The sequence below is a fragment of the Acinonyx jubatus genome, chromosome A3 (genome assembly GCF_027475565.1).
Source record: "Acinonyx jubatus isolate Ajub_Pintada_27869175 chromosome A3, VMU_Ajub_asm_v1.0, whole genome shotgun sequence".
Lineage (NCBI taxonomy): Eukaryota > Metazoa > Chordata > Mammalia > Carnivora > Felidae > Acinonyx > Acinonyx jubatus.
Genome location: NC_069388.1, coordinates 58665146 through 58678310, shown reverse-complemented (window position 1 = coordinate 58678310; position 13165 = coordinate 58665146). Strand labels below are relative to the sequence as shown.

Sequence of the window (13165 nt, the reverse complement as noted above, 5' to 3'; positions counted from 1 at the left end):
CGTCAAACTACTACTGAATCAATTCTTCCTTCTGATATATTTGACACTATCACTCCTAACTATGAAAAATGTGCCAGGAGGAAGGGGTGCAGGCAACGAAGGGAGAGAACAGAAATTGAATTATGGTGTGTCATCAAGGATCTCAGCCTTTTTGTTAAAGAAAATTAATATCTATTCTCCCAAAATACAATTATGAAGTGACCAGACACCAGATAACTGGGAGGACTAAGGGAGTGTTCCTTCCCCCTCATAAGGAGGAAATAAAGGGGCTAATTCAACTAATAATAAGGAAGTGACCCGTTTACTGAAGGAAGGAAATACACATGTTTTTTTCAGCTTGGTACATAAAGTAAATCTGGCTCAGTGGAGACAACATAACTGACATGTCCCTCAGAATGAGCACTGTCTTCATTTCCTAGCAGAAGCATTTTAAGTGACCTTGTTCTGCTTAGAGCTCCCACTTGATCTAATGCACAGATGCCTGAGCTGGGAGCCAGGACAACCACCTACTGACTGTGGTTCTCCCATAACCAGCGACATGATGATGGGAAAGCCACACAACCTCTCTGCACCCCAGTGTCTTCATTATAAAACAGGGATGTTTCATGTGGTTGTAAGGTTTAAACGTGAAAGTAATCTACAAAATGGCTTTGGAATAGCTTTAGGTGCCCAAACTCCAATGTACTGCTTTTAAATGTTGTTAATAATGAAAGGATCTGTGGGTTCATAGAAATATATGAAAGAGTGAGATCCTGTTTTGTCTAGTTTTGTTTTAGCTGAATTGCTATCTTGAGTATAAGAGAATATTTGTGTCATGTAGCTATAGAGGACACAAATAAAATGATCATAAAATACATATTGCTTATCCTTCTAGCTCTGCCCAGGTGGATAGAATATACTTTAAATTCGCTAAGGGGCAATGCTAAATATGCTTTCAGCAAGGCTGGGAGAACACCTAAGGAATTTCATTTAAATTTAAGATTAGGAAATGTTAAAATACCCAGAACATATCACCTATTAGCATTTTAATTCCTCTTTCATACGTTACCCAAAGTTATTAGATTGGGGAGTCCAACCAGTGACCTTCACATAAACAGAGGCTGCAGCCACAGCCTTACCAAATGAGAGGCTCACAGCTCTGACATTGTGATCACTAAGAACTCTCTGGATGGCTATAGTGATAGTGACTGGCATAAGGAAGGCATAAGATGAAAATGACACTCTTATTCACAGAACCAGGCTTCAAGTTCAAAGAAGAGGCTGTGATTGCCCTGCCCTGCTTGTGGACATTCGCAATATGAGACTGCAGCTTTCACAAACATTCCATGGATTTCAAATGGAGACTGCTCTGACAACACATGACTCATGCTGTGGATGGGCATGAAGTGAGCTTTAACCAAGGGGACAAATCGAGTTTTACTATGAACTTGCTAACTTTAGGACCCAAACCAGCATTTGGCAATCAGAAAAATAAGCTTGCATACCATGCACCGTACTTCTTCCCCTCTCCAGCACACACAGGTATCTGCGAAGCACCAGCTATGCAGGACTCCATGCACAGAGACTTCCATAAACATGCTTGCTGCCCTCAGGCAAGGTCAAACCAACCAAACACACAAGACTGGTATGATGCATGAAGTGGCCTTATGTAACATGGAGCAGGCAGGTGGTCATTTAGGATGATTTCAGGACTTCTGAGAGGCCCCCATACCCAAAATAATACCTCCTACATCTGCTGGCTGACGACTGAAATTCCACAACTAGAGAGTCATTCCTCTGGCTTAAGATGTCTTCACCCCTGTAAAAAATGTAGACACCACAAGAAGGGGAAACACTTTAACCTGATCAGCCCTTGGTATCTGAATGTATATGAGTTTGTCAGCATTTTTGCCAAAGGCCAATGGGAAAGGGCACAGGACATCAGGGTCCAAATATGAGGCATGACAAAAAAAAAAAAAAAAAAACGAGGGATGATGTAGAATATAGCAATGAAAACAAATTTATAAATACTGCCTACTTTGCAACATGGCTTAGATGTTTAGCATTAGGCTGAAAGCAAAAATCAGGCAGATATCAGACTTACTGTATTTTCCAGGGTCAGGGAGTAAAAATCACTTAAAAATATGGAGAAGTTGGGAGGTGAGAGGCAAGCTGCTCCTCTTTAAACCTGCTTCATTCCCCAATCCATTTAAAGATAACCAAAAGCACTCCAACATGCACACCAGTGCTGGCTAAAGTTCTCTAATGAGGTTCTACCTGCATACCCAGCCTATAGCTTCTACTACTAAGAAAGACTGAACACCCTCAGGACTACCTACACATAGTCTACTAATAAAAATGCACTGGCCATTGGAGTGTGTGGGTGACTCAGTTGGTTGAGTCTCTGTCTGACTCTTGATTTCAGCTTAGGGCATGTTCTCATAGTTCATGAGGTTGAGCCTCACATCAGGCTCTGTGCTGATAACATGGAGCCTGCTTGGGATTCATTCTCTCTCTCTTTCTCTCTCTCCCTCTCTCTGCCCTTCCCCTCACTCTCAAAATAAACAAATAAACAGTTTTTTAAAAATGCACTGGCCATCTTTCACAGGATAGCCATGATGCTTGTGCCATGCAATATCCTCCATGCCACCAGATGAAACCAGAATGATCAAAAATTACAATCATCCCCACCTTCTCCGGAAGAGAGCAAAGGAAACCCAAAAAGAGAGCTAATACGTCTTCAGTGCCTTTGTTTCAGTACCCTTTGGTTTCTCTTCCCCAGCCTCCACTGAACATTTATCCCTTCCTAATGGTGACCCTCCTGGTTCCTCATCCTTAACTAGAGCCACAACCCTTACCTGTCATGTCAGGCCTAGGAAAATGTCACCTGCTTAATGCAAATGTCATTGTAGAGAAAGTCTGGACTTACATGCCCCATCTTTCTCTAAGTGTCTGAAATTTTATCTCTTTGGTCAACACTAAATGTTTAACACTCATAAAGACAGTATCTTCTTGACAGTAAGTCCACCATTCCACTAATTACCAGTGAAATCTCTGTAGGTACTTACAATTCTGGAGAGTGCTTTTCTCTTGATTTCTCACCATTAAAACTTATCCCTCTTCCCTCCTCTGCCATTCAAACGATGTAAAGCCCATGTCATTTGCTTTAGAAGCAAAGGAACCTTTCCCCTGACATGCTGAAAGTCAGGTCATCTTCCCTGGGGATGGTCGACTAAAGTTGTAGAGAATTCTTATTCCTGGCATGCCAATAAATACATTAGACTCAGTAAGAGCTTCGTATCATGAGCTATGTTTTGTTATTGTTGTTGTTACTAGCAGATGGTAAAATCTCTATCATCTGTAAAGTTATTCCTTATTTCTGTGAAAATTGTAAGAATCACATTCCTCAAATGTATGTCACCAAATGTATTTATTTATTTTGTATGAAAGTGGAGGCAGCCAACTGCTACAGTATTATTTATTATATATTACAAATGCATAACATTCCCAGAAAATGAAGCTTTTTAATCAACTACCTTTCAAAGACTAACTTATTTTTAGAATAAAAAAAATAGCCAGTGAAAAACATAGTAAAAACATTTCTGATCATTGCCCCTTATTTGTTTTTAATCTATAAAATGAGGTAAGTATAGGGTTCAGGGCAAAGCCAATTATGCTGATTAGGGAGGAACAGAAGTCCAAACATGAAATTATCACCATTTCCAAAATTAATGTATCCTTGATCATATGGTAACAGTATGAAACTGAATAATAGCAATACCTTTGTGTCTGATAGTTTCTCCCTTCCACTGGGCTCAAAACATTTCACACATATGTCCCCTAATTATCCTTACAATGTCCCTTGGAGAAAGACAAGGATGGTAGATATTATTACTAGGCTACCTTTTTTAAAGATCAAGGGACTCAGGATAAGAGTTCAATCACCAAAACAATGTCATAAAGAAGACATCATGTAGAAGGGACAGCAATGTCAATCCATAGAGGAGGGGCTACCCGGGAGCCAAGAGGTGGACACACTTCCTAAACCCTAATGTCTACAAGCCCAGTATTAGAAAACACTGAATGTTTCCCTCACAAAAGCAAAACAGGACAATGAAACATAGGGAAGCTACTTTCCATTCAGAAAGAACTAAAATGAGAATTCTGGAATAAAGGCTGGGTTGTTATAATTTTTTATAGTCCCAAAAAACGAAAGACAAAAATCAGTTTCTTTCCACAGTACACATGCCAAAAGGATATCCATGTAATACAGAAGAGTGGAATAAAGGACAGGTGAGTGAATTTAAAAATTATAGACTCAAAAGTAAGCCAGCAAAGGCTGCTCATCATTTTCCTCAGATCCTACCCATTCTTCAGCCTGCTCTGGTCTCTGCAGCCTTATTAGAGAGAAAGGTGCTGGAGCTGGGGGAGCTGCCCCCTCTGCTGAGCTCAAGTTTGACCCAGAAGGCACAGCTGGCCAGGAGGGACTGACTCTCTTCCCTGTAGCACTGATCCATATGCAGCCTGTTCACATTCGAACAATCGCTGCAAACAAACTGCATTTCCCATGGATGAGGCTTTCAGCCAAGGGGATATGTAGCTAATTACACCCCTTGGCTGGAATCATCATAGTGTTTTCCTCTTTAAAAAAAAAAAACAAAAAAACAAAAAACATTATCCTACCTACTGGTATGTCTCCAGAGTTGCGGTCTGGGAAACAAGTACATTCAAGGGGAAGAGAGGGAACAATCTCTCACCGATCTGAAGAAAGTTATCATGTTCTCCATGGTTAAAAAATATTCTCCTCTTCATACAGCAGAAATACAATTCACTTCAGTCCAAAAGCATTTCCTGAATGCCATGGTGTTAGATGCAGGGGAGACAATTAGGGCTGTGACTGGCCTTTCCTGCTGCTGAGAAGCTAATGGTTCAGAAGACAAGGGGGAGAAGAGGGAAGGGCCCCATTCTATAAGTTTTTTTTTTTAGAGAGAGAGAAAGGGAGCATGGATGAGTGGGGGAGAGGGGCAGAGGGAGAGAGAGGGAGAGAGAGAGAGAGAGAGAGAGAGAATTTTATGCAGGCTCCACACTCAGTGCTGGGCAGGGGTCTATTCTAAGCAGAGAAGGCTGACATCGTGTGGCTAGGGCACTGCAGAAGGGAGCACAGGGAATCTGGAGTGCTTCCTGAAAGAGACTCCTTTGAGTTGGGTCTTGAGAAAAGGTCAGGTGGAGGACAGTGAAGGGAAGAAGGGCTTAAAAGTACAAGGTACATAAATTACTATTAAGTGGCCTTTGAGAGGGTTTGGAAGAGGTGACTCTTGCCCTTCCAACACCATCCTACTTCTTTATCCAGCTGGAATTCCACATTTAAAGTTTCATTTGTTTGGTTTGCTCCACTGCTACTCTGTCATTTCTACCTTACCCCAAATAAGTTTATCTGATCCCTTCCTGAAGCAGGTTTGGTTTGGAGTGAATAAATGAAGGGTGGATAAAGGGAAGAATACAGTTTGTATCAGGGCTGGCCTTGAACACCCTGACCATAGAGAAGACAACCTTTTCAATCATGGGACGCTTAAAGTCCTTGGAAAACACACTAACCTGCCCCTGGGGTGTGCACTGGCAGCCACAGGGGCAAATAGGAAGAAGAAAAGGCATTAAGTGGAGAGAAGAATGTTTCACAGAAACTCTCCTGTTCTTTGGAGCAGAAGCATATACAACGGTGCATAATTAAAGAAACTTAATCAAATGCTGCAAAATAATAACTGCTTTACACTTAACGAGTCAAACTAATTATCATCTCTTGTTATTTATAAAGCAAATGATAGAAGATTAGTAATCCCTTAAGTCAGAGAAAAGCAAGATTACAGAAGTATACTTGCAAATTCCTTCCTTAATCTATAGACAGAGCTGGGAGACTGAAAGACAGGAAGGTAGTCAGAGAGTGCGCAGGTGAGAGAAGCAAGTCAGGCAGAGAAAAAGTGGGTTAGAATCAGAGCTTGGTGAAGGGGCAAGGATCCTCCAATGAGAGTTCTTCAAGGCCTTGAACCGTTGTAGCTGTGGTGCTGGTGCCAGGAGGTGGGGGGTGGGGAGGATGATGGTGGTAGTGGTGGTGATGATGGGGTTGGGGTGGTGATGAGGAGGTGGTAGGGGGTGAAAGGGTGATGGTGGTAGTGGTAGTGACAATGGGGTGAGTGGTGATGATGAGGCGGTGGGGGGAATGATGGTGATGGTGATAATGGGGGTGGGGGTGGTGATGATGGGGGTGGTGGGGGCGGTGGTAGTAAGAAGGGCTGTGGGGGAAGAGGAAGGGGGTGAGGTGTTGGGGGTGGTAATAATAATGATGGGGGTGTGGATCGGGGTGATAGTAGTAAGAAGGGGTGGGGGGAAATGGGAAGGGATGGGGTGTTGAGGGAGCAGTAATGGGGAGCAGGGTGGTGATGGTGGTGGTAAGAGTGGTAGAGGTGGTGTGCTGGGAAGATGGGCTGGAGGGTGGTGGGAAGGGGTGGGGTGGGGTGGCAGAGGGTAGTGGTGGTGAGAATTGTGGGAGGTCGGCAGTTAAAGATCTGCTGAGGAGAGAGGACTGGTCAACGGTGCATACAATAAACCCTTAAATCCTGAAGAACATCACTCTGCCCTGCTCACTACTACTAGGCTTCTTTTTGAGTCAAGTAATTTCAGTTCTCACACCTGTTCCCTCCATTTTCCCCAACAGCATTACACCACTAACTTGCCATCAGCTTTGTAAGTATGACCCGCAATATTATTTCTACCATAGGTACCTTGAAAAGGTCAGTCCAACCTTACTTGTTTGTCTCTGATCACAAAGGTGATTCAGAGACTCTCTTTGAGAGCATTTATAGATCTCTTCCTCAGGGCTGCCAATCTGTTCTACAAGAATGGGAGAAGAATTGACGATGGTTTGTGCCGTAATCACTTGTCCTATACGACAGCTTTGGTGAAACTAGGAAAGAGAAGGGAGTCACAAAAATAATGAACACCCACAGACAAATGTAGCCGACAAATATTCCAAAGAAAAATATCCTTTTGGGATAATCTATAACATCTTACCAAACCCACCAGGCCCATATTTAATTTTGCTAATAACAACAACTACCCTTTAATACTACATGCAGCCACTGCATGAAGCACTTTACATACATTATTTCACTGAGTAGTCTTCAAAACCCCAAGAGACATTATCCCCATCAACCACTGAAGAAACATGAGGCTCTAAGTTTAACTAACTTGTACAAGTCCCATAGCCAGTGAGCGACAATGTTGGGGTCTGAAGCCAGGCAGTCTGGCACCAGAGAATGAATTCTTAGACTATGCTCCACTGGCTCCCCAGGGAACCTACTTACTGACAGACTTTGACAAATGGTATCCCCATCTTTTGCTAGTAACTGCCAGGCAGAAGGGTGTTAATTTTCATATCATGACAATTTGAGTTCGTTCTTCTAAGATCTGCTAAGTTTCCTTGGTTGATAAGTATCAACTTTCAGAACTCTTGTAAAACTTACAAAATATAAGTGAGATAAGCAATTCAAATGAGTTACAACTAGCAATTAACTAATACACCAGTCCCTGAACTCTGTACAGTGAATTACTTAAAAATTGTGGAACACCATAATTAGTGCATTGTAATGGCACTAACAAAGACAAGCCGCTTCTGCACTACGGTACTGGACGCTCATCTGTTCTCTACTGACCATTTAGTGAGTCCTAACTCCATTTCTAACTCGGTGGAAATGATAACTGTTCCAAATCTCTCTCGTAAATACCCTCCAGTGAGTTTTTAGAGAGATGACAGATAAATGACAGCTTTGCATTTCCAAGGGTTAAATGCTTTTCCTGAGGGATCTTAAGTCTTGCTGCCATGAGAACAAGTGTCAGGTTCTAATGGAATTGTTCCATTATAAATAAACCAGCAGGTTGTATGATAAGCAGCTTTCAAAGAGGCTTTCCATATAGGATAAACAGAGAAGTTAATCTGAGTTTCTTAACAGGACCTTTTTCCTTTACAATATAAAAGTGCCTTGAGATGAAGCAATTACTCTGATTTACCATCTTCTCCTTGTTAGAATATAAAGATGCAGCAGAGCTTCACAAAAGCAGCAGTAACTTAACCAAATGAGACTCACCTGCAAAGTCCCTACTATGCTATTTCGAAGAGCTCACTTCTAGACAGCAGCAGCACAGAACAGCCATCAATCATGGGTGTCCATCATTAGAAGGATGCTTACTCCCAGGGCTTTTCATGTCAGAGCCAATAAATTACTTTTCCTCCACAAAATACCGTTACTTTTCATTTTCACTGTACAGTGTAAGTTTCTAAACTTCCACTCCTAGGAATTTTAACGCCATCTATAAGGAAGAGTCATATTTCATACCATGCCTATGTTTTAACCATGATGCCCTTCCATACAATCTCTGTGTGGCCACTCAGAGTCATGGATGTGATCAGAGGGCAGAAGGGTGGCCAAGTCCTCTTATATAACTTCTTACTATCAGTTGGGTCAGGCTTTTGGACATAGAAAGTCCTGAGACCCTGTACATCAGCCATTAAAAAATGGCCCCTGTTCTTCCTGAATCCAACTGCTCAACTTCTTTTCTTCCCAGAACCACCAATGACATACACTATCTGGTTGAAATGGGATTTCTGAAAAGGAGCAAGAGTTAACTTGAGCCACTTCCATCTGTTGAGCTGAATTAATTTACCTGTGAGGTACAGAACTAGCCCCAGGCTAGAATGAAAACAAACAGAGCTAACTTTAAGGAAAGGAAGAATTAAAGGGATATGCATGTCCTCAAATACCTTCTGATGTCTAAGCAATCTGACAGATCAACCATTAGAGTCTTCCACGTAGGAAACACAAATGGCAACCACTATAATAGACCTATTAATTTATCTGAGAGGGAAAGAGACCTGTTTTGAAGATAAGAAGGACCTATTCTAGTACAGGGCAGTTTATGGGCTTAGCTAGAAGTCTTGGTGGGTAAAGGGAGGAGGGAAGAGGAATGTATGACAGAAATCCTCAGTATCTGAATGAGAACACAGAACCACTGAAAGGATGGAGCCACTATGTCACGAGGAAATCAGATCCGGGGCATGAGACCTGGGCTCAGTTCCTCGGTCAAAGAGAAACAGAAGGCAACAGGCAGATGCTCCCTCAACTTCCCATCCTCCAACCTTTCTCACCTCACTGGCCACTTCAGACCGTACACCCTTTCCTCCTCACTGCTCTTGAAGGTGAGTCCTTTCTCCTCCCCAGGCTGACTCTCCCACTTGGACTCTGAAGCCTACTGCCCCCTCCCCACCTTCCCACAGATACCATTTTCTCCTACTTAGTCACCATCTTGGTTTCCACTGGGTTTTGTTTTTTTTTTTTTTTTTTTTCATCAGCTAATAAACCCATTCAAGGTCCTCCTATCTTCTAAAAAAGAAAATGACAAGTTCTCCCTGACCTTCTGTCCTCTTTTTGCTGTTGCTCTCCATCAGCAACCATTTTCTGCAGAGCCATCCACACTTGTCTCTCTCCAATTCCTGGTTTTTCTAAACCCATGTCATCTGGCTGTGCTCTTTACAGCAAGGTCACAACTCCCCCACTAGGCATCCACTCCCCAACCTCCCACACAGCCACCACTGCTTTAGAGAAACTTTGTTCCCTAGGATCTGTGGAAATGTATACTCATGATTCACCTCCTGGGCTACTCCTGAGTGTGCTGTGCATGTTTCTACTCCTATGCCACTCCTTTAGAATTTGTTGCCACTCAGGGTTGTGGGTAAGACCTTGTGTCTAGGCCTGGTCTCTTCTCATGTGACAGTCTTCCTGGTGATATCATTCATATCCTTCCCTTCAGGTGCCATCTTTATACTGGTGACATGCAAGGCTCTAAGACTTATCTATATCTCTGTTCTCAGCTCCAGAACCAATTATGCAACCATCCACCAGACTTTCTCAAGTCATGTTTCCCACAGTTACACAGAGCCCAGAAAGTCTACACATGGCTCATTGCCACTCCCTGAACCCAGCCTCTGCCTCCATTCTGTTGCTTGTGTTGGTGGATGGCACCACTACCCACATAGCTGTTTGGGTCAGAAATATGAGCATCTAGTCAATCCCCAGGTCCTGTCAATATCACTCAAATTTGTCCAAAGTTCTCCTCCAAGCTGCCTCCCCAGTCTAGGCCACCACTGGCTCTCTCTCCTAGCCCACAGAGTGCATCCCAAAGGGTCTCCTGGTTGTTCTTCCTGTCATCTGTTCCTCTACAGTAAAGTGGTGTTCCCTAAAATAGCAGTTTGATCAGTCACTGTTCTGCTCCACCCTCCCTTGGACAGAATCCAAATCTGGCATCCATGCCCTGCAGGGCTTGGTCCCTGTTTCTCTCTCCAGTGTTGGCCGAAATCTCTCCTAATCTCTATACTATGGCCTCTCTTTGAGCCCAGGGATATGTTTGCCACCTGCCTACCTCCTCCTGATCCTGAAGCTCTCAATTTAGTGATGCTTCCTTCTCAGAAACATTCCCTGATGCCTTCAACAGACCCAAGTCCTGACCAGTCCTGACCTTCATGTGTCCTACATAGAACCCTACATTCTGCCCCCAATCACATTTCTTACACGAATTATCTGAATCCTCCATTACATGGTTAGCTCCACAGAGGAGGAACTGTGTCTACTTTCTGTAAAACTGTATTCCCAGAACCTAGAACCCTACCTAGCACAGAGTAGGCACTAAAAATAATACTGTAAAAATGACTTTAAATGACGGTAAAAATACACAATAAATGATTTAAAAAATTTTTCCTTATTCCTCATCAAAATTTAATCTGTATACATACCACAATTTGAAAAAACAGAATACAAATCCATTCAGATTCTGGGTCTTAAAATGTTCCTTTTGTTTGTAGAGCATAACAATGGGAATCATATTAATAGTAATAGTGGGCAACTGTTTGGTGCTGGAAAGTGTTGGTATTTTATTATCCCTCTCAACAAACCTGCTATGTAACCCTTATTTATGAAAAACACAGAATTGTAATAAATGAACATGCAAATATAAAAATGAAACAAAATCTGTGTGCCATAAACATTCTTCTCTTCATTTTACAGATAGATGCCTGTCTTCAATGGAGAAATGAGACTTGGAAAATTTAAATGATTTGCCTAAATAGTAACTATTAGAATCAAATTCTAAGTTCCACAGAAGTCCTGGATATTAAAAAACTGAAGTGTTTTAAAAATATATTTTTTTATTCAAAAAATTTAATTAACACTTACTATAAACAAAACACCAGCTAGACACAAAAATATATCCATGGCCCTGCCTCGACAGAGACTCTCAGGGACATTTCTCTAACTTACCACCGTGAAAGTTCTATAGTCAATTAAGCTTGAGTTAGAGGAAGATGTTAAGAATTTTGAATTATTTGAACTCTATAGTTCTATAATTCATTAGGTGCTAGTGACAGTAAAGATGATTAATTCTAAATATCCATATAACACAGTGTCAGAAAACCAGGGGGTCTTCCTATGGTTGATGTATCATTCACAAGTTCCCAATTTTAATTAGACATGTAGTCTATCATACAAATATTTTATTAGATCCCTAGAAGATTAGGCATATTATATATTATGGAGCTGCCTACACATGATGATAATTATCACCATTCTTTAAGAAATGTTGTAAAGGGGACACTCATACATATTCTGACAACATATTTGCTTCATGTTATCTTAAAATGTCTTTATCCCTCCTCCCCTTCTCCTTTCCTCTCTTCCCTCACTCCTTACTGTTTCTATCTCTTTTAATGTTTCCAATATACAACCGTAAACAAGAGAGTAAATCCAACGTCACAGGAAATATAGGCAACTCTGTGGTATTAAGATAAACTTACTGTGAAGAAAGCCTAGGAAGAAGGTTCTTCTTCCTCAAAATGTGCCCAGAACAAGGTTGGGCAGTTTGTGGCACATAATAGAAGAAAAGACTGGAGAATAACCATTTGACTTCTCTCCTCATCTTGGTTCTCTGGCAATTAAAAATCAATTAGCATCCTGCTGTGTCAGGAGGATTCTATTCTGTGGGTTTCCATCTTGACTGTCCAGCTTTCTGAGTCCCTAGGGGTCTCTTTCCACTAAATATTAGAGTCCACACCTCTCAGAATTAGCTGAGAACAATACCTGACTTACAGTAGGCACTCAGCTACCATTTGTTGCTTGAAGGGATGGATGGCTGAATCACCAGTGTTCATTTTCACTCAACCCCTCTTTCACTGAATAACCAATAAGAAAAAACAATACTGTAAGTAGACTTATCTGGTCTTCTCAGGACAGTAAACATATGCTATGATACATAAAGGCCTTTCAGGTACATTCTGAAAGCAGCAGCCTCAAAGAGTTAATAAAGCTAGGTTTTTTATCAAATAATTTTTTAAATGACTGGCATAAAGAAACATGGAAGTGTCATCCCTTTGGAATTAAAAGTCTACATGCATTAATATAAGATACTGTAATATCTCAATGGGAAATCTACCTGAGAGTTATTGAACTTAAAGCTTTCTTGACTAAAAAGCTAATGATTCAGAGTCAACTTGGAATGATAGTAAAGGGAAGACATGGGGCACCTGGGTGGCTCACTCAGTTGAGTGTCCAACTTCAGCTCAGATCATGATCTCACAATTTATGAGTTTGAGCCCCATGTTGGGCTCGTTGCTGTCAGCACAGAGCCAGCTTCAGATCCTCTGTCCTCTTCTCTCTCTACCCCTCCCTGCTCATGCTTTGTCTCTCAAAAATAAATAAACATTAAAGAAAGAAAGAAAGAAAGAAAGAAAGAAAGAAAGAAGAAAGAAAAGGGAAGACATAGCAAAACCTCCCATTGACCAAGAAGAATACTTCCTACCACTGGGGCTACAACTTCCAAGGATCCTCCACTACTTTCAAAGATATTAATATTGGGCCAAGAATGAGGAGACCCAGGTAAGGTCCGGCCATAGACAGGTTAAGACCTATTTTATGCCTTAGCAGGGTTAATAAAACCAATACATACACTGTTCACTGGTTGTAAGAAGCAAATGAAGTCACGAACGAAGAATTCCTTAAAAATGTTAAAGTGCTCTGTCAAGGTGAAATATTATTAATGCCTGGAAAGAAGGTGATTAAAATACCCACTATACAGAAAGAAACACCACTCC

The 13165-nt window shown here is 41.6% G+C and overlaps 1 protein-coding gene across 10 annotated transcripts in view; it reads right to left on the bottom strand.

Annotated features, from left to right (window-relative positions):
* The window catches only part of AFF3 (ALF transcription elongation factor 3), a 568021-nt gene that overhangs the window by 438440 nt on the left and 116416 nt on the right, over nucleotides 1–13165 (bottom strand). For 9 of the 10 annotated variants that reach the window (XM_053200457.1, XM_053200460.1, XM_053200461.1 and 6 more), the window contains exon 3: nucleotides 1724–1798. The exons of the other annotated variant lie outside the window; for it this stretch is intronic. In XM_053200457.1, the coding sequence (XP_053056432.1) occupies nucleotides 1724–1798 (75 nt within the window). The remainder of the gene's footprint in view (nucleotides 1–1723; nucleotides 1799–13165) is intronic. 10 annotated transcript variants of the gene reach the window in all.